Raw genomic sequence first — 25682 nt, 5'->3', positions numbered from 1 at the left:
ATGGCTGTAATATAAAAAAAACATTTTTGTTAATATTCGGCGATGGAAAGTTGGACATGTTATTGTAAAAGATCCGTGAGTGGAAAACACTGCCGCCATTTTGCTCCGCTTGCTATGACATTGACCGCGTACAAAGCTAACTGTAGCCAGCGTGCTAATTTAGCACGCTGGCTACAGAAAGACACATCGCAAAAACGTATATACACGTTCAAATGCGACAAATTATACTTATAACAAGACCATCGGTTGTACTATGTTGCCTATATTTGTGCGTTACAAAAACAAACCTCATTAACAGCACGTGGAAGAATTGGACTATCTGCTGACGGCTGCTGATACTTTGTGCCTTGCGCATGCGCACTGTACACTGCATCTGGCGCTAGGCGCAAACTAGCAGCCACAAAGGGGCGCAACAGCCGCAGAGTTCTCAAGAGATTTCGCATGGAGCAAAACAGTGAAGAGCTGCAATCCATAAAAGCTGAATGCAATGCATTTTCAACTATATTCCAATCCAGCTGTTAAGGTGTGTTATATCTTACTTCAAGACACCCAAAGTACTTTACAGTGCATTATTCATTCACTGCATATTTTGGCGGTGGTAAATTGTAGCCACACCTGCCCTGGGGTAGACTAATGGAGGCTGTCAATCTTTGTCACCGGCCCAACCACCATAATCACACGCACCCCGTATTCATACCAGGCAAAGTGTCTTTCACTAAAGACACAATAACATATGCATGTTAAAACTAAGCTACTGTAGCATCCCCAACTGTCTCCCATCCAGGGACTAACCAGGTCCAATCCAGCTTTGCTTCTGAGGTCAGATAACATTGTGCTTTCTCAGGGAGGGTGGTACGTTTTAATGAAGCAGGTGGAAATTCCTATCAACATGGAATATTTAGATGATGTATTAAAGCAATAGTGACACAACTCACATTTCCAGGAGATTTTTACTGCAAATTGGAAATAACAGTAATACAAACAATGCCATATTCAAGTTTATTTTATGGTTTTATTAATGATAATAAATAATCGTATATTTCACAAGCAACAAACAAACTCCATTCAAGTTATTTTTTTCCTTCTTTCTTCTTCCATACTGGCAATATAGCAAAACAATCATATTCCTAAATATTAAATAGTACAATGATAGTTTCACAAAAAGACAACACATTTAAAATGGGTAGCAGCATTTACAGAGAATATTAACAAACTATGCCTTAAGTGGGTTTATGGAAAAAGCTATGGATTTGTTGAGCAGCAGCTTGACCCACAATAGACTCCAGTTCTGCCGGGGGTGCATTGCAAAGCTGATGGATACTGGGGAAGTGCTGGAGCAGAGCGAGAGCTTTGACCCTGCCCACCCCAGGGACAAGCTGCACCATGGACAAAACCTGCGGGTCCATCAGCCGGGATGCACTCCTCCTTCTGAAGGGGTTCTCTCGGCTCTCTCCATGAACCTATAGACAAGAACAGCCACACGGTTAAATACAGACACACATCAGCAAATATTTTTATTTAATTGTATTGACTCATTTAGAATCTCAACTTTTTTCCAATTTTGCAAACAAACACATGCAATAGATAAACACATATTTCAAGTATTCTTACAATTTGAGCAATAAGTTGGGAGGCCTCAGTCTGTCCACGGACAGGCAGAAGTGTCAGGCCAAGGTCAAACACCACAAATTTCTGCACAGCTGTAAAGTACTGCTCACTCAGCCTAGTGTTCTCCACCAGGACCAGCCCCTGGAAGTTGCTGCCAGCCTACAACAAAACAATTATAATCCATCCATCCATTTTCTTACGCTTATCCAGGTCCAGGTCGCGGGGGCAGCCGTCTAAGCAGGGACTCCCAAACTTCCCTCACCCCAGACACATCCTCCAGCTCCTCCGGTGGGACCCCAAGGCGTTCCCAGGCCTGCTGAGAGACATAGTCCCTCCAGCGTGTCCTGGGTTTTCCCCGGGGCCTCCTCCCGGTGGGACATGCCCAGAACACCTCCCTAGGGAGGCGTCCAGGAGGCATCCTGAGCAGATGCCCGAGCCACCTCAGCTGGTTCCTCTCAACGTGTAGGAGCAGCGGCTCTACTCCGAGCTCCTCCCGTGTGACCGAGCTCCTCACCCTATCCCTAAGGGTGCGCCCGGCCACTCTGCGGAGGAAGCCCATTTCAGCCGCTTGTATCCGCGATCTTGTCCTTTCGGTCATTACCCAGAGCTCATGACCATAGGTGAGGGTAGGAACGTAGATTGACCGGTAAATCGAGAGCTTCGCCTTCCGGCTCAGCTCCTTCTTCACCACAACGGACCGATACAGCGACTGCATCACTGCAGACGCTGCACCTATCCGCCTGTCAATCTCACGCTCCATCCTTCCCTCACTCGTGAACAAGACCCCGAGATACTTGAACTCCTAAAAAACAATTATAATATAATGTCCAAAAATATATTTTATCTAATATCTTTATCTATAACTTCATTATGCTATTTTCTGATCTATGCTCTGATGTTATTTCCTCATCAAAGACATACCTAAAGTGGTGTTTTGTTTCATCCACATGTTTAACACACAAATCCTGTCTGCGTTCTTCTCTCAAACTGACAACACTCTGTTCCATCTTGCGATGCCATGTGATAATATAGGAAATGCTCCACTCTGTTTTTAAACTCCAAATACCTTCACTACACTGCCAATCTATAATAAGCAAAAGGTAAAGGGTAAAAGATAGCTGTTAACTTAAAAACTACTGCTTCATGACATCACAAGGTGGAACAGAGAATTTTGAGCTTTGGAGATGTAGATAGACTAATAATAAAGGGTTATTCATACAAGTGTGAATAAAACAAAATACAACTCTGAGTATGTTTTTGATGTGCTAACAGCATTATAACATGGTTTAAAGCTCACAGCAGTCAATTTAGCATAATATAGGACCTTAAAACTACCTACGTTTCTATAGCGAACCAGCTTTCGTTTATAGCTGCTTCCTGCAATAATGTCACTTTCTGAAACATAAAGAATGCAGCTTTTATTGGGCAGGTGGAAATCTGCCACTCCAAGCTCACTCTCAAAGAGGATTTTCACCCCTCCACCTGAAAAATAGAGAGCAAATCAGCTGAAGAAAGAAAATCACTATTAATTTATAACCCATACACTAGTGAAATAAACAGGTTCTTACTTTTTAGACTTTGAATAAGAGGACAGTTTCTCCATTTCTCACAAGCAATGACATGCCCATAAGGGGGAACAGCGTTCACCAAAACAGACACTTTGCTTTCCATGGAAATAAACGGTGCCCGTTAAGAGCAAAGATTTTTTTTTTAACCACATCAATAGTGCCAGCTGTACCTTGACTCAAGTCATCAAAAAAGTAGTCTCTAAAAACCCAACACCAGCACACTTCCTGCTCCGTCCAGCGCGGGCTGAGTGAGTTATTTACCGCCCTCTAGTGGAAAGGAGAGAAAGGCCTCCAGCCTTATGAAGGTATCGTGGATGAAGGGACAACTGTGACTATTGCCTTATACAACATTTTACAACTGTGGAAGGTAAACCTGAACATATGATTACTAAATATTTGCTTTCGCTTTTTTAGCAGCTTTAAAATAATTTGTAATTTACACTTTTTAAACTTTAGGATAGGCTTATTTGAAAAGCCAAATGATTATCTTCCCACACTATGTGCATCAGCTGTGATTGCTAATACTATCCTGTCTGGCAGGTTCAGTCGGGGAACCAATTTGCCATATATCTGCCTTGAATTATGCCTAATGGTCTCACTTTCTCGTGTCTCTTCTAGCCCTGGTTCCTCGGTCCCTCCTCCTGCCCACGACGCCTCTCGGTGGGTCCGTGTCATGGTCCGTAAGGCAGTCGGGGGTATTTAACATTCTGCCCTGGACAGCCGCAGGTTGTTGCGCAAGCGCAGCCCTTTCACCGTGCATGAATACGGAGTGAGGAGAGGACAGCAACTCGCGGGGACTACTGGGACTCTGCAACGCTGGGACTTGGGTCAACACTGCAGACTTGATGGACCGAACCGGACCCGGGAAGAAGGCGGACAAGATGGATGGGCACAACGGCATGAACAGCATCAGTCCCCGGCCACATCATCGGGCATCATCCGCATCCGAGACCAGGAGGAAGAAGACCAAGAAAGTCCCGGATAAAGTGACTTTGAAGAAGGAGATTGGACTGCTGAGTGCTTGCGCCATCATTATAGGTGAGGCAAATGCAATTTAGGTTTAGAAGCTTAAACTTTAACATAAGTTTTAAAACCCTTATTGGCCTACACTTAAACAAGTGTAAACAAGCAAATAGGTTAAATGCATTGTATATTATAGATATTTGTGTGTACTCCTTTCCTTTAATACAAAAACTGTGTTGCCTAGCTTACCTTTCCCATTGATTTTAATTCCATGTGTCAAAATAAGAATTACAAATAATGTAATATTCAAGTCCTACATGCACTACCAAGAGCTGTTTCTGTGCTGATAGGCCTTGGTCTACGTGGCTAAAACATATCACATGTAGAAGTTAATGCAGTGGTCAAGCAGAAGGGGATTGTGTGCAAGAGCAGAGCAAACAGTGGGGACTTTTAAATGCACCTAAGCACCGTAAAAATGAGCCAGAGAGGAGGCCTGCTGGTTCAGATCCATCCCTCCATGTCTTGTAGTGAGGCAGTGATATTGGTTAATTGATGATGATAATACCTCATAAAGAAGGTTGTAGATGCTTTGCATAAACTATAAGGCCTATACAGATAGTGGATATAAGATGTCTAATAACAATGAGAATTAGCATGATGAAAAGCGAATTTTGTGAAGCTCAAAAAGATACCTGGACCTGGAGAGGTTTACATATCATTGGTTTAAATTGCTGGTGTAATGTTTTTGGTAAAACAAGACTACCGTTTGTAGTCTTAACAGTGAGATTTCTTGTGGGTTGGCCTAACTATACTCCGATATGCAGCAGTACACATTTGGCACTATTTGCAGTAGGTCTTTTAGACACTTTACAAAAGTGTATTATTTATTCACTTCACAGACAGATCTTGTAATATGATGACTTTAGGGACAATAAATTATCTATCTAGCATTTATTCAATTACAGGTGTTTCTATTGCTCAGAAAAAAATGCATTCTTACTGTGAGTGGGTTTGCCTTGGGTAACTTGGATGTGCCTTTACTCAGTGGGGGTATTTATAAATGTCCTGTGTGGTGAATGCCGGAGCACCTTTTGCATGCAGAGAGATCACTGGCTGTGCTCTCTGGCTCTGCTTCAGAAGTCACGAGATTAAACCGTGCACTGCTTTTTTAGGGAGCCCTTTTTTTGGAACTTCTTTCGGATGCTTCGCTCGAAAGAAAAAGGTGAGTCGGTCACTTCCCACCTCAGCAGCCCAGAGTGGATAATTTATATGGCCGTTATGTAAGATTTGTCTGTGCCACTTGGCTGCTCTCTGCCGCGTTACTGGTAGAGCAGTTGTCTGAATGCATGAGATGGACTGGTACTTTAACGGCGCTCTGAGCTCTGGGTGAGTGATGGTCTTTACCTCCTACTCTTGTAATAGAGGCCTTTGTTTATTATTGCCCCCTGTATAAACTCGGAGGGGGAGTGGTGGCGGAGGGGCCCAAAGTGTCACCAGTGCTTTTTAAAGGAGGGCAGCAGTGCTAAAAGATGCTGTGAAGGATGCAAACGATGTGGGAACTCCTATAAACAAGTCACATGTAGAACGCACGTGTTGGCCAGTACAGATGACATGTCAACATTAGACAGAGGGACATGCTACGCTTGTTATTAAAATAATATAAATATACTACTGCATAATCTTAAGTGGACTTGGCACCATTCACATATTTTCAATACCAGTACTTAAAACAATATCTGCACAATGCTTATGTCAATATCTATGCTACGTTCACACTGTAGGTCGAATATGATTTTTTTTGTCCAAATGTGACCATGATCTGTTTTTTTCATCAGTCAGTGTAAACAGCCTGTATCAGATTTTTGAAATGGCAAAAAAAGTAAGATTTTAACCTGAATTGGCATTTTGGGAAAGAAAGATAGAATATTAATTTTTGCCTATTTAAGTTGAAATATTAAGATGGCATTTTTTTTTATGTATGATGGAGCTCGCTCAATAATAGTCATGACAATAGCACGTGTTCTGGTTTTGTCCTGTGACTGTCCTTTTCTGCACATCCAGGTTCACATAGGAGAACTGGTTTGAGTCACACAAAAAAATCTGATTTTGAAAAAAAATCTGAATTGAGTTTCAAGATCTGCACCAGAAAAAAACTGAATAGTATATTCAAATAAAAAAAATACATTTTTTTTTCTGATCTTGCAAAAAAAGAAATGACAAAAAAAACAAAAAAAACCCCAAAAAAACAGTATTAATGAGGTATAAAAAAATCACTCGAGCCTCATTTTGTCTTTCATTTATTCAGTGCATTTATTTTAACTATATCCAAAAGTTCCAAAGTGCAGTATGTTTAAGGACATCTGCTCTCCTTTTCAGGGAACATCATCGGCTCTGGGATCTTCATCTCTCCCAAAGGTGTCCTGGAGCACTCGGGCTCGGTGGGGATGGCTCTTATTGTGTGGGTGCTGGGAGGGTGCATCGCCGCCCTGGGCTCTTTGTGCTATGCTGAGCTGGGGGTCAGCATCCCCAAATCTGGAGGAGATTATTCCTATGTGACTGAGATCTTCGGAGGACTTATGGGGTGCGTCTAGAACCAAAGTCTTCTTGTTTTAATTATTTTTTTCTCTTGTGATTTGTTGTGACAAGTTTTAGATTTAAACCTAACATAAACATTACTTTAATTATAAGCTGGTCATTTTCAGTTTGTAGATTTTCTGCCTTGATGTATTTATTTTTTTATAAAAGTAATTATTACAACCTTGTCATTACTGTTATAACCTTCTGTCACGTGTGTCTGCAACTTTGATGTTTAAAGCAGATACCCAGATACTAACCAGTACTAATTAAAATTTGCATCAAAACTACATACTCATTTAAGCAAACATGCTTGTCTTGGTATTGAATTCAAGTCTGGATTTTTTGTATTGTGACAACACTACAGCTTTGTGTCTCTCGTGCTCTAGATTTCTGCTGCTGTGGAGTGCTGTGCTAATCATGTACCCCACCACTCTGGCTGTGATCGCTCTCACCTTCTCTAGCTACGTCCTGCAGCCCGTGTTCCCAAACTGTGTTCCTCCATACATGGCCACACGCATGCTGTCTGCCACCTGTCTATGTAAGTGTCTAACTCCCTAGAACTAGATGGGATCGCTGTTACAATATGCTATTTTGTGATTCAGTGCTTCTCTGTTTAATGCAGCTCTATGCTCAAATACGGAAGCTATTCCCCACTCGCTGCTCCTATTGGTCTGCCATTGCCATGAGTGACAGGTGGATTTAACCAATCACAGCGAAATGTGAACTCTCAGAAGCAGCAGGTGGCTTTATTACCTGTACAAAACTGGAAAATACAAATTGTGATATTCATTTCTTTTAAACCTAATCAACCCTTAGATAGTATATTTATTAATAACAATAATTCAATGGATTTTTATAGTACTTATTTGGACACTTAAACACACATTGTATTTTGCATTATTCATTCACTCCACACATTTGAGGGCCAGCTCCCAGTCTTCACATTCACAAGACATTCATTCTAGGTAATGCGGGTGAAGTGTCTGGCCTAAAAATACAAACTATGCAATTGTCTGAGCAAGAATCACCCACTGACCCACTGCTGCTTTAATTATTTACCATTCATTCACATATTGTTCTTATTTTCAAGACATCATATTGCCAATCAATCCCTATTTTCACCACCACTGACTTACACCCACTGCTCTATGCTTACTTTTTTCTTCAAATTTATTTTCTTAATTGATGATAGATGTAGGATTCTGCAGAGTGTTGTAGTCATTTTGTTATAAATGATAAAAACTTGTTTTTTTTATTTTTAGATGAATTTTGCTATTTAAAATGTGCAAATTATAACATAATGATCCATGGGTCTCAGAGATTATAACTATATAGCAGACACAAGCTCCATAGGTGTTCTTTAAGCTATTAATTTAAATATGTGAGAATAAAAATTTTAATAAGGATTTATTTTAGAAATTGCTATCAAAAACATCAAAGTAATTAAAAAGTTGTTCCCAACAAAACTTACAGTATGTAATATGCTCTCAATTGCTGACTAAGCTCTTAGATTCTATGAGTCCATTGGGCCAGTATGTTTCCATTAACCCTGTTTTCAGAATAGTCAATCACAACCATTACTGTTCTGGAGGAAGTGGTCACATGCTGGATTTGTATTACATAACTCTAGTCTGAAGGCTTTGTAAAACCTTGTGTAGTAAAAAATTCATGGCATCCTCAGAGAGGAGAGCAGAGCAAAGCGAGGAGACACTTGAAAAGAAAAACAAGAGTGGACTGAATGCTTCCACAACCGCCTCAGGCTTTTCTCAAGTGCCTGTTTACAGACGCTAATGAGTTGTTTAGTCAGTACCAAACTTGGAAGAATTAGATTTCTTTTCTGTTAAACTTTCATCTAAAAGGAAATATTCTGCATTCAACTAAAGATATGCTAATGGATAATTCCTTATCTAATTTGTATTTAATTCAGTTCAGTTGTAATTGACAAATGACAGATAGAGAATATATTACTAACTAAAATAATTTATTGAAATATTTCATTTCTGGGTTCAAGAGTTTAAAATTGTAACTCAAGGTCTGGAGAAGGGTCCCCAAGCACTGGGATCTAACAACCCGTTAAGATCCCCCTTCTGACCGGTTTACTCCAACAGGACTGATTCAAGAATGGGTTAAAGGCAGTTAACAAATGTAATAATAAATAAAGATACATGCATTAAAAGTATATTTGGGTCACCTACCCTCTCATTAGAAAAAAACAACATTTTTTGGGGGCTTTTTGTTTGCAATAGACTTAATGTTTTTCAGTTAATGTGGGTGGGTGTGGGTGTTATGTGTATTTGTTACATTTGAAATTATTGTTTTTTACAAAATGGGAAAAAAGAATGTATGTGGTATGAAGTCGTTTTGGGAGTGGCCTTCTGTAGCAGGCTGGGCAGGCTGTATTGAGAGGTGCACTGGGTGTTCAGCCACTGCCTAATTGCCTTGTTGTCTTTCCTGAGAGTACCTGCACTCGCGCCCATTCATCCATCAGCCTCATTCAGGAGCATGATTTAGCGGCTCGGCGGGGAAACCCTGGGACTCAAGTGTGCCATAACTCAGCTTTAGTGTTTTTTTGGGTAAACGTGAGCGCTGCCCAGCCCCCTCTATAACGGATGGGGTCCCTTGTCCCGTTTTGTGTCGCCTTTGCAGCGGAAGTGGTTTGTTTTGTGGCTTTTGTGATGGAGAGTGAGGCCACCGAGAGAGAGTGGGCCCAAAGCTGGTGACATTGACAGACGAGCTAAACATTCACACAAGGGTTGGTTGGTTCTCCATCTTCTACTTTCTGAGGTTATGCATTTGTAACTTTAGAGGTTAATGTCTGTTGGTCCATGGCCCATTCATTACAGTTTTAGGCACAAATTTTGCAGAAACTTTAAACCAGAGTGCTGTTTGAGAAGTTAACTAACTCCATAAACCTGGCTTATTCAAATAAAAGTCTGGCTTACTTTGCCTGGCTTACTTTTTTGTTCCTTCAAAGAGGCGCGTCTTGGTCAGTCACTGTGGAAACTTCAGTAGGAGCTGAGCCTGGTCTGGAAAAGTCCTGAGTGACCTTTAACGAGTGAGCTAAGTTTGTAATTATATGTTTATGCTACTTCCACTTACTTCAAAATAACATTACTGAAGTAGAAGTACAAAGTGCTGACCCAACTGAAAAAAGAAAGTAAAAGAGAAACTGCTACTGTTACTGTGTAACTGTTTAGACATAAAATCTAAAGTAAAAAAAAACTTGAAATGTAAGCAAATATAACTGACTGAGTACTACCCCCTCTGTAAGATGGATGTAAGGGACATAAGACTTTCTCCACAGTGCAACTTTTAGAAACATCCTTTCAGATTCAACAGTAGTTGATTTCAACAGTACTCAACAATGAATTTGTTTGGATGAACCATGTCTTGCAATGTGATGTTGAAAACACTTTGTTTTTTCAGTTAGATTTTTCTTGGTGGGAGCAGCTTATTGTTGACTCATGCGTCATTGATAAATATCTTCTGTGAATGCTCATTCATAACAAATTATGAAAAAGTGACACACCTATTTTAGTGACTTGTTAGGGATTTTATTATTGATAATACTGTCTCTGCTCAGTGCTACTGACGTGGGTGAACTGTTGGAGTGTTCGAATGGCTACCAGGATCCAGGACATCTTCACTGTGGGCAAACTGGCAGCTCTGGGACTCATCATTGTGGTTGGCCTCGTGCAGATCTGTCACGGTCAGTTTTTAAATTTTTTTAATAACTCAAAAAGCAAAACAACTCAAAATATAGTAGATGGCATTCTTATTACTTACAATTATCAGTCAATTTTCTCCAAATATAAAGCACAAACAATGTAAAATCAGAATTAAAAAAAAAAAATCTTTAGATGTTTTAATGTTGACTGCCTACATGACTTCCTCTTCCAGGACACTACGAGACTTTGACTCCACAGGTGGCCTTCACCTTTGACAAGACTGTGTCAGTAGGGCAGATGGCGCTAGCATTTCTTCAGGCCTCCTTTGCTTTCAGCGGATGGAACTTCCTCAACTACGTCACAGAAGAAGTGGTGGAGCCCCGACGGTAATAACACTATTTATGTTTCTGTTGTCATGTTATCATTTCATCCAATTTAATTTTACTATAATTCCTTATTATTATGTTGAAATGTTATAGTCTCTGATATCTAGGGTACAGTACATGGTTTCGTCAACACATCCACACAGGATAACGTGCAAGTGGTTTAGTGGTTATGGTTCTACTAGCTCTTTGACATACAAGCATTATGGAATATTTTTTTAGTGTGACATTGGTTGTAGGGCAAACAAATAAATAAATAGAAAATTACTGAACCATTGTCATGATTTTGATTTATCACAATCCTTGTACTTTTAGTAGTATTATATTGGTTTAGGACAGTGGTTCTCAAATGTCACACAAAGTGCCACCTAAGATGATCTTTGGTTTTCCGAGTGCCACCGGATCTAAACCTGGACTATCAGGCCTACAATATGGTTAATCTGGCCAAAAATAAGACTAAACCAGGTATTGTATAGTATAAATACATAATATAGTATGAGACTAAACCATGGATATGGTCTTTCTTAATAGTAATTAACCCATAGTAAGACAAAAACATTAATTGATTTCCACACATACCACAGTTTGAGAAAGACATCTTTAGGAGGTAACTAAAGCTCTGTTAGGTAACTGTGCTTGGTCAGTTTGGTTTCTCAGAGCATTAGGGTAACCAATGGGAAGAGTGAGTGACAAAATTGACAGCATACAGAAAGGCAATCCTCTAATATCTGGTGTTTTGTTCCTTATTCAGACTGTATATAATCCTGTATATAAGAAAAACGCTGTGAGAGAAAAAAAAATGACAGTAGTACAAAATAATGTTCTACTTTTTGTTGGTATCATTTTCATGCATGCCTTATCATTTCCCTTTTGTCATTGTCATGTGGTGTGCGCATGTTGTGATCAGGAACCTGCCACGTGCCATTTACATCTCCATCCCATTGGTGACCCTTGTGTACACGCTCACCAACATCGCTTACTTCTCCTCCATGACCCCAGAAGAACTGCTCTCCTCCAATGCTGTGGCCGTAGTGAGTACCATCACAGTATAACGATACACCTGCCTTTTGTTCACTGGGTTCCCCTTGAACTTGAACTTTTGTTGGACTTTTTTGGACAGTTTTATTTATTTTTTTTATTAGAGGAGGGGTCACCACACTTTTGCCTTGGCAGGCCAAAATTATTATGTATTAGCATGCTGCCAGCCAAACTTAATCTTTTTTTTTTTTTATTAGAAAAACTTGTCTGCAAAGTGATTTGAGATTAATTTGATTATCTTCAGTTATTGTGCATTTTAGGGAGATAGACTGATTTGGTCTTGCTTGCTACTATAGTGCAAAATTTCAGCCCCCTTCCCTACAATTTATAACAATTTGTAAAGAATCAGAGAATCAAGAAGAATTGTAATATGTTTACTATGATTATACAGTATGAATTTGTTTATTGAAGTCCCATTTATTTATATACATTTAAAAAGAATATTGCGTGCAGCATCGCAATAGCTTGGACAGTATAATGACAAGATAATAACATGGACAGTAGAACGGTACAATTCTGCATATTACATGAGAACACTGGACACCACACTACACTCACATGTGCTAATTATTTATTTTTTTTAAAGTAACTGTAAATCTGATTTTCTTTTTTCCATAAGACATTTGGAGAGAAGCTGCTGGGCATGTTCTCAGTCCTCATGCCCATCTCTGTGGCTCTTTCCACATTTGGAGGGATTAACGGTTACCTGTTCACATCATCCAGGTCTGTGCTTCCTGATTTTCTTCTGTCTTGAACTCAGACCTCAACCCAGTTTTGGTCTATTTTTTGAGACTCCTCCTGGACTCAGACTTAACTAAATTCTCACTTCTGTATGCTTAAAAACAACAGAAAACGTTTATTTGAAATTCGAGTTGTGAGTGATTTTGCTGACTTGGATTGGAACAGATGCCTACATTTGGAATTTACTCAGACTAGTTTAATAATAATACTAGTTTAATATAATACTTTCTATTCATCTCCTGTTTGCAGATTATGTTTTTCCGGAGCCAGAGAGGGTCATTTGCCGAGTCTACTGGCAATGATTCATTACAAGAAGTGCACACCTATCCCTGCCCTGCTGGTCTGCGTATGTATTAAAATTTTTACATAAATCCATGAATAATAATAATAATAATAATAATAATAATGGCTTACACTTGTAATGCGCTTTTTCCAAGCCTCTCAAAGCGCTACACTATAGTCATTATTCATTCATTTCCACACTTGGTGATGGTAAGCTACTACTGTAGCCACAGCTGCCCTGGGGCAGACTGACGGAAGCGAGGCTCCTCATCGGCCCCTCCGACAACCACCTATCATTCGCGCACACACCACTTACATACTAGGCAATGTGGGTGAAGTGTCTTCCCTAAGGACACAACGACAGAACTTGGTCCGAGCGGGACTCGATCCTCCGACCTTCGGGTTGGGGGACCAACACTTTAACCACTGAGCCACTGTAGATAAAATGAGCCAGTTTGCAAAAAATAAAACAAAAATGGATGCTTATATTTCTATGCACTATCATATAATTAGAATTCCAGAAGAAACTATTTGAAACCTTTTTGTAATGTTTTTCAGTGCGCTGCCACCATCGTTATCCTCTGCATTGGTGAAACACACAATCTCATCAACTACGTGTCCTTCATCAACTACCTGTCATACGGCGTGACCATCGCAGGCCTGGTGTACTACCGCTGGAAAAAGCCCTACCTCTATCGTCCTATTCAGGTACAGTATAAAAATAACGGTTTAGGTGAGATGCTGCAGGTGAATGGGAACAAAAGTACAATTAGAGAAGTTTCATACATTTTTCAGTGCATTCAACAAAAAAAAAAAAAAAAAACATGCTTTTATTTTAGTTTATTTTTGGGCTAAAAATGTATATACTCTGGATTTAACAATCTATTGAAAGATTATTACAAGATATGGCTGCACAATTTACAGGAAATCCTATTGAAATGAGTTTTGCAATATGAATACAAATCAGGAATCAGTTAATAGTTTACATTTTAAACACATCCAGAAGATTGAAATATGAACTGCTAAATTATTCCTAGAATCATATGACTTTCAAAACTGATGAGGTCTAAACTATAGGATTAGCCTTTGTGGTTTACAGAGGACATTCATTTTTCTCTTAATTCTGTTTGTGTGTGTGTGCAGGTGTCAGTGCTGGTGCCAATCTGTTACCTGCTGTTCTGGGCACTGCTGCTAGGCTTCAGTCTGTACTCGGAGCCCGTGGTCTGTGGGGTGGGGCTTGTTATCATGCTCACTGGTGTACCGGTCTACTTTCTGGGAGTCCACTGGAAAGAGAAGCCTAAATGCATCCTTGACTTTGTTGGTGAGTTAAGATGATATTGTTACTTGTAGTACTTGTAAACCATCTGTTGTAAACCTAGTATCTTGTTTTGTAGTTCCCTTTTCCTCCACAAGGCGGTGTACTTTTACACTATTATGCACAGCAATAGATCACGCCATTATTTAATATTACATACATTTTTGTAAAGTCTTACTGGCTACAGAAATTAAACTTTGAGTTAGAATTATTTTTGGGCATTGTCAAGTTTAACATCTTGTTTGGATTGTGTCTGTGGGTGGAGTTCGATTACAGCAATACTGTAATTATTTCAATAGTCATACAGTAAATTTAAATCTGTCTCTTTTTTTTTTTTTGTAGAGAGAGCCACACATTTGGGCCAGAGGTTGTGTTTTGTGGTGTTTCCTCAGATGGACCCCATCGAGACCCCTCCTCCTGACAGAAGACGGTCTTCAGCGCGAAGCAGCTTCTCGTTCCATTTATAAAGACTTTGTGCACCTCTGGGCTATACAAGCCTCTCAGACTTTTACTGGATCTGCCTGTTTTAAGCTCAGGCCACTTGAACTTCACCGTCTCACCACACACTGTGAAAAATGACCACAGAGTATATTTTTCTGTGGACCCTGAGGAAGATATGTGGCATTTCAATGAATAATTGTGTCATATTTTTCTGAATTATGGTTTACTGTGCATTTGGGTATTTCATGTATTTTCTGAAACACCTATGCCCCAAACCAGTGATGGATATGCAGAATGTAAATGTGTACATTAAAGAATTCTTACTTAGACTGAATTAGACCGTATGTGAAACTAGACATGAGAATACACTGTAGTACTTCGTACTGAACGGTATGCACAAAAAATACCAGGACTCTTCAAAATTGCACAATTTATTTTTTTCAGAATGTAGGTCTTCAATGAAGAAATCTGCTGTACAAACTCTTGTGTAATGTGTAATACTAAAATAATTAATGTACTTCTTTATATTTTAATATATTGAGTGCCTTGTGAAATATAACTTGATGTGCATTTCAATAGTATGTATTATTTTTTTTCTTAAAATGCTTTTAGATCTTTTTGTACTCACAAAGGAAGGTTCAACTTATCTTAATCTACATGTGTGTGCTGTTTACTTGAGCCTCTGCCATCTACACCTCATACTTCTGTTCTGAGTATTTCCTAAAAAAAAACATAAAAAGACTTGTTTTATAATTATAAACTGTGCACACTGTGGTTGATAATGATTGTCTATTAGTTTGTCAGCTGTGTCCCACTTTTCATAAAAACATAAAACTCTATTCAGTATAGATTCAGTATATAAGTGTCTGAAGTGTATTTGCACAGTAATGACATTTGTTATCTGTGCAACATTGTTTAAACATCCAGGGTTTACTTTGGGTTTGATAGAGCACTTTTTTATTTATATTATTAGTATTAATGCTTTTGATGTAGTTATAACAATAAAACCCACATTTAGTTAAGCTCGAAATATATTTAAAATCTCGTGTTATGTTATTTTATATTTGGAATTCTATAAGAAATTTTGATTAAAGGATCCAAATCTAAAAACATTTTAAATCCCAAGAATTAAGAATTGAAACGTCCAAAGCGGAAGTTCAAAGTGCGCATGCGTAAAGTTGCTCCACATGATCCACGTTTCTTCGGCTGTCAACAACAGATACATGCCGGTAAGTTTCGTTAAAAGTTGGGCTGGGTGCTTATTTTAATGTACAACATGTATATAAATGCATAAATCCCACGATCTGGGTACGGTTAAGTAAAAGATTGGACTAATGCTAATACTACAACAGTTAGCATAGAGCCACCACTGTGTTTTCCATATTATTTTAGCTTCTCTCAGTAGAAAATCACGCTCATCTGATTATAATATCACACAATATTTTGATACTTCTCTCGTATTTGGTTTTGCATTGGACTAAATGTAGTATATACATAACTTTTGTGTGTCTATGATGACTGCATAATTTATATCTCGACTCCTCATGCCACTTCTGGGTGAGGCATGAAATTAGTTAACTGAAGACTGCAGCGTGGAAACTCATGATCTCCTTGGGGAATGTAGTCTTTGTAATATTTACAATAGCTTGAAATGATTGTGTATGTACAATAATTTCTCACTTTTTAAAAGATGTAATTTTACAACTATTGTTTATTGGTATTTATTTACACAAAATGAATGACTGTTGTGGTTTGATTAACAGGACTCTAACCACCATGTCTGGAAGGCTGAGCTTCAGAAACATCACTGCCCTGGCCCCAATGGTCCGAGTGGGGACTCTGCCCATGAGGCTGCTGGCTCTGGACTATGGAGCTGATGTGGTCTACTGTGAGGTAGGCTGTGAGGATGACTGTGAAGATAAGTCTCTCAAAGATTTTGCTAAGACTGTGATGACACAAGTCATCCTTATTTGTTTTGTTTTTTTATGTGATTTAATTCCAACTGTGAAAGAGCTTGAGGAAGCTGGGTCACTATTTTTATTACACACATATTGTGGGGCTATTAAAATTATTTTAAAATGTGGGAGCTTCTAAGGACTGAAGTGCGAATCTGTTCTTTCTTTTCTAGAATTTTTGTCTTTGGACCCAGCAAGCGGTCACAATTTTTTATTGGTTGTGCATTTCTCTATCTACCAGCACCATTATTTTTATTCATCATTTAAATAACATGTCTGTTTCAGGAGCTGATTGACATTAAAATGGTCCAATGTCAGAGAGTGGTTAATGGTAGGTTTTTATTCATTTATATGGACCAAATTATTGATAGTAAGTTATAAATATTTTCTTTACAAATTTATACTTGCAGTTGAAATGAGAAGTTTATATACACTATATAAAAAGAGACAAACACTTTACCTGTTTTTGGTCAATTAGGATTACCAAAATAATTTATCTTATCTAAATGCCAGAATAATAAGAGAAGGATATTTTTTAGACAGTTTTTAAAAAATATTTTCTACAAAGTCAGAAGACATGCAGTAAAATTACTATGCCTTTAAACAATTTGGGAAATGATGATGTCATGTTTATAGAAGCTCTTTGGAAGGTTTATTGACAATATTTGAATTAATTAGAAACACACCTGTGGATGTTTTTGAAGGCACACCTGAAACACACTGCTTCTTTGTGTAACATCATAGAAAAAGAAATCAGCCAAGATATCAGGAAGAGAATATTGGTCCGGTTCATCCTTGGCTGCAATTTCCAGATGCCTGAAGGTGCTACGTTCATCTGTTCAAACAATTATACACAATTATAAAGACCATGTGAATGGCCAGCCATTATACGGCTCAGACCGGTGTCCCAGAGATGAACATGCTTTGGTCTAAAATGTGCAGATCAACCCAAGAACAAAAGCAAAAAACCTTGTGAAGATCCTGGCTGAAGCTGGTAAGAGTGTGTCACTGTCCAAAGTGAAACAAGTATTGTACCGACATGGACTGAAAGGCTACTCTACCAGGAAGAAACCATTACTCCAAAAGAAACATTAAAAAAACAGATTACAGTTTGCAAATGCACACAGGGGCATCATGTTTGGAGACAGTCCTGTGGTCTGACAAAACTAAAATTGAACTGTTTGGCCATATTGAGCATCATTATGTTTGGAGGAAAAAGGGGCGAAGCTTGCAAACCTGAGCACACCATCCCAACTGCGAATTACGAGGATGGCAGCATCATGTTGTGGGGTTATTTTTCTGCAGGAGGGACTGCTGCTTTTCACAAAATAGATGCCATCATGAGGAAAATACATTATCTGGAAATTCTGAAACAGCATCTTAAGACATCAGGCCAGAAGTTAAAGCTGTTGATAAATAAAATAAAAAAAATTGGCTGTGAGTAATAACTTTTTACTGTAATTCCGTTAGCATGCAAGTGAACAAGTGTAGTACCGAACAGCAGCTATTGCGTGAACTGACAGTCTGGGTTAAACATTGCGTTACAGCCACAAAACCTCACATATGGGTACATGGGAAAACATAACTTAACAAAAGCTTGGGCGCAAATGAGTCTTCCAAATGGACAATGGCGAGAAGCATACTGCCAAACTGGTTACAAAGTGGCTTAAGGATAACAAAGACAATGTTGTGGGGTGGCCATCACAAAACGCTCTCAGTCTCAGTCCTATTGAAAATGTATGGACCTGAAAAAACATGTGGGACCAAGGTGACCTACAAACTTGTCTCTATCAGGACAAATGGGCCAAAATTCCTGCCAACTACTGTGAGAAACTTGTGGATGGATATCCAAAACGTTGAACCCAAGTCATACAGTTTAATGGCAATGGTACCAAATACTAATGAAATGCATATAAACCACTTATTTTGGCATTCAGCAAATAATAATAATTTCATCCTAATTGACTTAAAACACGAAAAGCTTAGTCTGATTATATGTCAAGTGTATGTCTCTTTTTATATGATCCATGCAAACTTCTGGTTTCAATTATATGTTTTAACTTAAACATATCTGTTTGCTTCTCAGAGCTGCTGGACACAGTCGATTTTGTTGCTCCTGACGACAGAGTGATGTTCAGGACATGTGAGAGAGAGAAGGACAGAGTCGTCTTTCAAATGGTAAGATACATATAGGAAACAATTCTATATAGTGTACTAAAAAATCTAAAATCTTCTTGCAGGGCACAGCTGACCCAGACAGAGCCTTGACTGTGGCAAAGCTTGTGTAAGTTTTTTTAGATTATAATATCACCTCTCGGTTATTAATCAAACCATTGTTTTTCTAATCATATATCACCAAAGAAATCATTCACAGTATATTTTGTTCTGTTTTATGTTCTGTGTTAATATAGGCCTTTTGAAACTATTTTACTATTCATTTGTGCAACCATCTGTTCTAAGACTATAATATTACAATCTGCAATTTTAGCTTACTGGCTATATTTGGCTTAGAGTGCTGTCATTACTACATTATTACATTACTGCTCTTTTTGCAAAAGTTGGTGCACAATTATTATGACCCACTATTAACGGTGTAAAATAGTAAAATGATTAGAGATAGACCTATATATCGGGTGGATATTTGGACTCTTTAACGTATCAACTAGCAATCTTAAATCTCCAGTATAGTTTGGTATTTTGTTTTGGTCAATTCGCTGCCTTAAAACCACACAAAGGTTTATATTAACATTGGGGGGAGTTTGTAGTGAATTTAAATTACATAATTTGGGGGAAAAAATCAAAATCAGCCCAACATTGGACCAAAAACATCGGCAAAGCTCTTTATCCATCAGTTGCGCTTTATTCTAAATAATTGGTATCGGCACCGGCCATATAAAAACCCATATCGGTCTCTAAAAATAATCCTACAATAATAGTCTTTTATATTCTAATTTTACAAACTCCTTGATCATTTGATTTGTAGTGAACACGACGTGGCTGCAATTGATGTAAATATGGGCTGTCCCAAAGAGTACTCCACAAAGGTGAGTGAATTGTAACTTTTTGGCCTGTTTCTCGATGACACGATGTCCATTTTTTCAGTGCTGTTTTTAATGCTCTCCAGGGCGGAATGGGAGCGGCCCTTCTCTCAGATCCAGATAAAATTGAATCAGTAAGCCGAATTTTGTTTTCATACAACAATATATGTATGCTATTAATTCTCTAGTTATAGATTTTACTGTTACTAAATGTTTTTTGTTATAGATTCTCAGAAAATTGGTTGGAGGAGTAAATAAACCGGTCACATGTAAAATTCGCATCCTGCCCTCGGTTTGACATTTTTTCTGTTTAAAAAATGACATTTGTGAATAGGTTTTACCAACTGAGTGTCTTTTTTTGCAGCTGGAAGATACAATTAGTCTAGTTAAACGTATTGAGAAGACTGGTGTAGCAGCTATTGGTGTACATGGCAGGTGATGAGCACTGTATTTTCACAGTAGTTTTGATTGAGTGAAAATATGGCAATTTTTTCAAATTTCATCCAAAATATTGAAAATATGGTATTTTTTTCTATTCAGATTCAAAGAGGAGCGTCCCAGGCACCCAGTTCACTGTGATTACATTCAGGCAGTAGCTAAGGCTGTTTCTGTTCCTGTCATTGCCAAGTAAGTTGTTTGGAGAGGTTGATGATAAAAATATGATAAGCAAAATTACAATATTTATTATTTTGTCCATAATTGCAAAACTGTCGAAAAAGGGCATAAATGAACATGATCAATGGCTTAGATTAAAAAAGATCTTGCAATATATAGTCAAGATATATCTCACTAGCTCTTTTGTGTTTAATTTGACAATCCATTAAGTTTTGATGAGACTTGGACCTCAACAAAAACATTTACTGTCAGTTTTTAGCACATTTCTGGATGGACTAATTTTGTGATTAAGAAAGTCCAGAAATATAAATATCCATATATAAATAGCTATACATAATTGTCAATTTTAACACACATAATTTCAGATTATAAGATAACAATGTTCCCATGTCTCTCAGTGGTGGCTCTCTGGACCTGGTGAAGACTTATGCAGATATAGAGGAGTTTAGAAAAGCTTCGGGGGCATCGTCCGTGATGTTGGCTCGAGCTGCCATGTGGAACCCCTCAGTGTTCAGCCCCAAAGGCCTGTTACCAGTGGAGACGGTCATGGAGGAGTACCTCAAATATGTGAGTGCACAGACATGTATATGTATTTACATATTTACATTGTAAAACATGTTTTGAATATAAAGGGGAAGCTTGCATTTTCATCACAAACAATTATAAAATGATGGGAAGAAGCACAGATTATGATATGGATTTAAAGTTATTAAAGGAGACAAACAAGCACACAATATGTTCTGTGATGTTGCAGGCACTCCGGAATGTTTGGTTTAAATCTTTTAGGTAATAATATATAGAATAAAATTATAAGACTAAACCCACCAAAAACAAATACTTGGAATCAACCTGTAGTTCACATGTCTTGATTTAGTGTCAATAGTTGTTAACAAGCAAAGTAACCAATGACATCTCTTTTAAAGAGATTTAAGTATTGTTATCATTAGACCATCAACTAACCACCCTGTCTTTTGCAGGCCATCAGATATGACAACCACGCCTTCAACACAAAGTACTGTCTGTGTCAGATGCTTCGGGACAAAGTAGAGACTCCCCAGGGAAAACTAGTCCAAGCGGCCCAGACTAACGCGGAGTTCAGGTTTATGCGAGGCTTTATTGTCATTGCACAAACTTCACAACAAAAATGACCACCATCCTCCCACTCCCCAAAGATATTTATGTACTTTGTTCATTTGTGAATGTCTGTCTTTGTTGTTATATTATTGAGTTATTAATATAATTATACTGCAATCTTTAGATACTGCACAGAAGAGATAACCACCATGATGTTTGCACTAATAACTAATGAGTATCATTTATTTAACAGCCTCAGTCTTGTCACAATATTGTTATATTGTACTTTTGGTTATTTCTGTTATGTAAAGTGATATTTGGATATTTATTTTTGTGCCCCGGTCACTTTCACTGAAAATAAATGGTAGAAGATAAAACTAATAATTTGTTCATACATTAATTTCCATTGTTTTGTGCTGCAGTGTGGCGTATGAACTACAGGAGTACTTCCAGAAAGTGCAGGAGGAGCAGCAGGCCAAACGGAACGCCCTTCAGAGTCACTGCCTCCAGGACCGGCCCATAATGGATGGAGATGTGCTCACCATGGCGGTCAAGTTTGAGAGGTAAATGTGACTTGTACTGATCAGTGTAGGCCAAAACAGGTCATTTTACCTGAGCATGTGAAAAATAGAAGTGTTATCTACTTGTACTTAATCTAAATCTTTTGGTGTTTTTTAAAATTAAATTCCTTTAACTTGTGCGATTATTTTTGTAACGTCTTATGAATTACACTGTGTCTGGATTGTGCAATGCAAATTTTTGAAATGGAAGACTTATAATATAAAATTATTATGTTTATACCTTATTATTATATATCTTTTTGCATTTAGGAGAGAGTATCCACCCCAAATTACGCCAAAGATGTTCCTTCTAGAGTGGAGCCGCAAAGAGAAATTGGAACAACCCTCTTACGAGACGGTAAACGTTCCTCTTTTTCTGTCAACAACAATGATTGATTTATTAGTTTATTTATATCTTTTTGTTGATCTACTTGACTCTTTCAGGTTCAGCGGACTCAGGACAGAGCATTTCAGTCAACAGTGACTGTAGCAGAGAAGAAATACAGATCTTCATTATGGTCAGTCTGTTTTACTTTTTAATTTAGTGCATATACACTATGCAGTGGTTCCTAACCTGGGGGGCGCCTGAGATTTCAGGGGGTCCCCAGAACTTTGTCAGGTCAGAAGATCATATCATCAAAGGCATTATTTGTACATATTAAATACTAAAAATCCCCAAAAAGGGTTTGAAAATGTGTTGGCATATAGACCACAACTGATGTTTTTAATTATCATTTTTTTGAGCCGGAGTTTGCCAAGTCTATTTGAAAAATGAATGGGAAATTTACAAACCAGGTGGGCAGAACTGTTGAGTTCCATAGGCCCACTGTAATATGAAGTATTTGTAGGTGTAGAGTTGGGCAAGTACTTAATTTTCAATGTTTTTGTGAATGTTATTTTTAAGATGTGCAAAAATATATAGTGTTTACAGTAACTTCACATTTGCCTCTTATTTAAGCCTCAAGACGCATTAGCACATTTTTAATGGATTGTAAATAAATAAATAAATGATCTTTCGATAAATGTTATCGGGATACTCAAAGATAAATTAAAAAAGGTTACTATATCGCACCACTAGTTAAGTGATTCTGAAATGAACATTTCCAAATTTCCACCTGCTCTAACCCATGCATACCATCTTTCTGTCCTTGGGCTAGAAACTTCATCTACCTTGCCTATGTAGAATGTGTTTAGTAAGTGACTGGTTGTGATCAGAAATGCTGCTTGTCATCCATCCATCCATTTCTTCTGTTTTATCTGGGACCGAGTCACAGTGGAGCTGCTCTTCTCTTGAAGTGGAGGAGCAGCGTCTCTATTCTGAGCTCCTCCCATGTGACCAAGGTCCTCAACCTTTCTCTAAGGGAGCACCCAGCCACCCTGCAGAGGAAGCTCAGTTCGACTGCTTGTATCCGTGATCTTGCCCTTTCGGTCATTACCCAAGGCTCATGACTATAAGTCAGCTCCTTCTTTACCACAACAGTGGGATACAGCGACTGCATCATTGCATCATTCCTCCACTTGAGGTCGGGACTCTCCACACACCTGGAAAAGGCAAGCCACCTTTTTCCAGTCGAGAACCATGGCCTTGGATTTCGAGGTGCTGATTTTCATCCCAGCTGCTTCACACTTGGGTGGTTCGATGAAGCCATCAGGACAACATCATCTGCAAACAGCAGAGATGAGATCCTGTAGTCCCCAAATCGGACCCTGTCCAACCTATAAATTTTATGCCGTTTTATGCCATGTGAGTAAAAAAAAAAACTTTGGAGATGCTCTGACGCAGTTCACCAATCATCACAAATTAAATCTACCTTCTTACCTTGTTTTTCTGTTCCTAACTCAGCACCTTAAATGTTCTTGTCCAATAGACCAGTTATATGACAAAGAAAGAGTAAAAAAAAAGTATGTTTTTTTCAGGGAGAAGTCAAAGAAGTTTGCAGAACAAGCTGCTGCTATAGTTTGCCTGAGAGTGTTGGGGATACCAGAGGGACGAATTGGAGAAGAGGACTCTGGTCTCGTTTGTAAAAGGAAGAGGGAGATGAAAGGAATTAATGGTTCTGATGAAGAGGGCAGCAAAAAGCGCCATCTAGTGGATGGTCAGGAAGAAATTAAAACTACAAAGACAGAGTCTGTCACAAATGGGGACTGTCACACACAAAATTCAGAGCAGACCAAGAGTTAGGACTAGGAGGCTGCCAGGGACTGCACTGAACAGGACTTTTAAGTATAGACTTATGTCAATTATTTTAATTTTTAGTTTCTGTGATTATTTGGACTTAATTTTAATGAAATTGGCACTTATGAATGATTGTCTTGGTTGGTGATAACAACTAATTATTTTGCCAATTGCAGTGGTGTAAATTTAGAAACGGATCAAACATAATTTTTTGTATTCAACTGAAAAACTTTTATAATTTATAGGGAAAGTGCCTGGGGAAACCCATTTAGTAATGAATGGGTTGCAAAATATTTGAAATGATTCATTGAACTTTGAAAATATGGGTAATACATTTCTGAAAACCAGCCAAAATGCCTTATGCTTTACTTTATTTATATTATGTTAAACTGGAATACATCTGTTTGTCCCATTCATTGATGAAGATAATTTATTTTTCTTATAAGCATTTCAGTACATATCTCAAGATACTGGGATGGTTTGTTTTAATATGGTTACAACTTCATGTTTTCGGCTTATTTAAGCATTTATGGGAAGCTGTAAAAATTACATCCAAGTAGTTATTTATTAACAATCAACCATTACCTCTTACAGTTAAAGTTGTTTTACTTGGTTTTTTTCTTTGTTTTTTTCCAAATCCATTCTTTCTGTAATTTATAACTTTGGAAAGCAAAGCATGTTTTGTTTATTTTATTATCCGTTATAAAATAAATGCTGCATGATATTAAAATGTTTACTCTGATAATACAGGGTCAGTCTGGTGTCTGATAAGTTTCTGTTAAGTAATATAACATATGTATATCCAACATACAGGCATTTATTGAAATGACATGCCTCCTTTATCACTCAAATGTCTTTTTATTGCAATATCCAAATAGTGGTAAACTTAAATATTTTGTTGAGTATGTTTAATTTTTTGAGTATTGTTTAAATGAGTATGTCTAACCTTGTAGTAGCCCGTATTGGTATGGCTGTTGGTACGACATATTATTCGGATTTGTAAATGGTAAAAGTCACACTTTTACAAATATTTATTTTAGATCTCCCTAAACCTAGGATAGCTGACAGCGTTTTAACCATGACTCTGCTGAATTCTCTTCTCAAAAGTCCTGAATTGAACCTGATATGAAGTACACCCTACGTCATGACGAAAGAACTGTGCGTAATGGTGCGTTCAATAACACTGGAAAACCTGTGAGTAACATTTCTGTAGTAAAAAAAAACAAAACCCTGAGCAATAGGCTATACAATTGCATATTCCATACAGGCTTCTTCTTTTCTGACAGAAAAGTGAGCAACCAATACCCTATTAACATTTCCAAATCGGTAATCTAGCAAAGTTTATACTTGGGAGCATATTTAAGATTTGTGATTTGTTGTTAGTAAAATATAATTAGACATAAACGTTGAAACATCTTATTTTAAAATATTGTACAGTCGTATAACAGACTGTGTAAGTCTACTAAATGTACCGTAATGATTTTGTGTTTGTTAGTAGTTTTTTCTTTTTTTTTAAAAAAAAAACAAAGATTCCTGATCATTTTCAATATTATTTACTATTCTACAAGTAAATTTTAATTACCATTAAAAATTGTAATAGGAACCATCTGTCGTAATCAGCGTGTGTACAATTCATTTGTTTACCATGTTTTCGCAACAACTGAACTGTAACGCTCTTGT

At 38.0% G+C, this 25682-nt stretch overlaps 3 protein-coding genes across 4 annotated transcripts; 2 read left to right on the top strand and 1 right to left on the bottom strand.

Annotated features, from left to right (window-relative positions):
* Positions 1-994: 994 nt before the first annotated feature.
* faap24 (FA core complex associated protein 24) lies at positions 995-3396 on the bottom strand. The gene is made up of 4 exons (XM_033967960.2): positions 3177-3396; positions 2948-3090; positions 1612-1767; positions 995-1460 (listed from the first exon to the last, which is right to left on the bottom strand). The coding sequence occupies exons 1-4, from the start codon at positions 3277-3279 to the stop codon at positions 1221-1223; spliced, it is 642 nt and encodes a 213-aa protein (XP_033823851.1). The 5' UTR covers positions 3280-3396; the 3' UTR covers positions 995-1220.
* Positions 3397-3870: 474 nt separating this feature from the next.
* On the top strand, positions 3871-15344 carry slc7a10b (solute carrier family 7 member 10b). 2 transcript variants are annotated; one of them, XM_033967961.2, is made up of 11 exons: positions 3871-4214; positions 6516-6720; positions 7103-7254; positions 10300-10425; positions 10617-10770; positions 11675-11798; positions 12425-12528; positions 12796-12892; positions 13387-13536; positions 13972-14149; positions 14486-15344. In XM_033967961.2, the coding sequence occupies exons 1-11, from the start codon at positions 4022-4024 to the stop codon at positions 14608-14610; spliced, it is 1608 nt and encodes a 535-aa protein (XP_033823852.1). In that variant the 5' UTR covers positions 3871-4021; the 3' UTR covers positions 14611-15344. The 2 variants fall into 2 exon arrangements, with proteins under 2 accessions (XP_033823852.1, XP_055078449.1); XM_055222474.1 differs by lacking the exon at positions 3871-4214 and adding an exon at positions 5519-5525 and having other exon boundaries at positions 14486-15038.
* A 394-nt stretch (positions 15345-15738) lies between these two features.
* dus2 (dihydrouridine synthase 2) lies at positions 15739-24745 on the top strand. Its single transcript, XM_033967959.2, has 16 exons — positions 15739-15813; positions 16348-16477; positions 16825-16870; positions 18626-18717; positions 18780-18823; positions 19523-19583; positions 19664-19711; positions 19804-19869; positions 19942-20012; positions 20118-20204; positions 20591-20759; positions 21170-21291; positions 21689-21829; positions 22097-22184; positions 22271-22344; positions 23744-24745. The coding sequence occupies exons 2-16, from the start codon at positions 16361-16363 to the stop codon at positions 24006-24008; spliced, it is 1491 nt and encodes a 496-aa protein (XP_033823850.1). The 5' UTR covers positions 15739-15813; positions 16348-16360; the 3' UTR covers positions 24009-24745.
* Positions 24746-25682: the final 937 nt, after the last annotated feature.

This window comes from Periophthalmus magnuspinnatus, chromosome 6 (assembly GCF_009829125.3).
Source record: "Periophthalmus magnuspinnatus isolate fPerMag1 chromosome 6, fPerMag1.2.pri, whole genome shotgun sequence".
NCBI classification, from domain to species: Eukaryota; Metazoa; Chordata; class Actinopteri; order Gobiiformes; family Gobiidae; genus Periophthalmus; species Periophthalmus magnuspinnatus.
Note: the sequence above shows the minus strand (reverse complement) of the source record. Positions and strands in the feature narration are given on the sequence as shown.

Coding starts and splice junctions, on each gene's coding strand:
- dus2 (XM_033967959.2), top strand. CDS start 16,361: ATGTCTGGAAGGCTGAGCTTCAGAAACATCACTGCCCTGGCCCCAATG. Junction 21,830..22,096: donor ATGGCGGTCAAGTTTGAGAG/GTAAATGTGACT, acceptor TTTTGCATTTAG/GAGAGAGTATCCACCCCAAA. Junction 22,345..23,743: donor AAATACAGATCTTCATTATG/GTCAGTCTGTTT, acceptor TGTTTTTTTCAG/GGAGAAGTCAAAGAAGTTTG.
- faap24 (XM_033967960.2), bottom strand. CDS start 3,279: ATGGAAAGCAAAGTGTCTGTTTTGGTGAACGCTGTTCCCCCTTATGGG. Junction 1,768..2,947: donor AGCTGGTTCGCTATAGAAAC/GTAGGTAGTTTT, acceptor GTTTTGTTGTAG/GCTGGCAGCAACTTCCAGGG. Junction 1,461..1,611: donor CCCAACTTATTGCTCAAATT/GTAAGAATACTT, acceptor TCTTGTCTATAG/GTTCATGGAGAGAGCCGAGA.
- slc7a10b (XM_033967961.2), top strand. CDS start 4,022: ATGGACCGAACCGGACCCGGGAAGAAGGCGGACAAGATGGATGGGCAC. Junction 4,215..6,515: donor TGCTTGCGCCATCATTATAG/GTGAGGCAAATG, acceptor TCTCCTTTTCAG/GGAACATCATCGGCTCTGGG. Junction 6,721..7,102: donor ATCTTCGGAGGACTTATGGG/GTGCGTCTAGAA, acceptor CTCGTGCTCTAG/ATTTCTGCTGCTGTGGAGTG.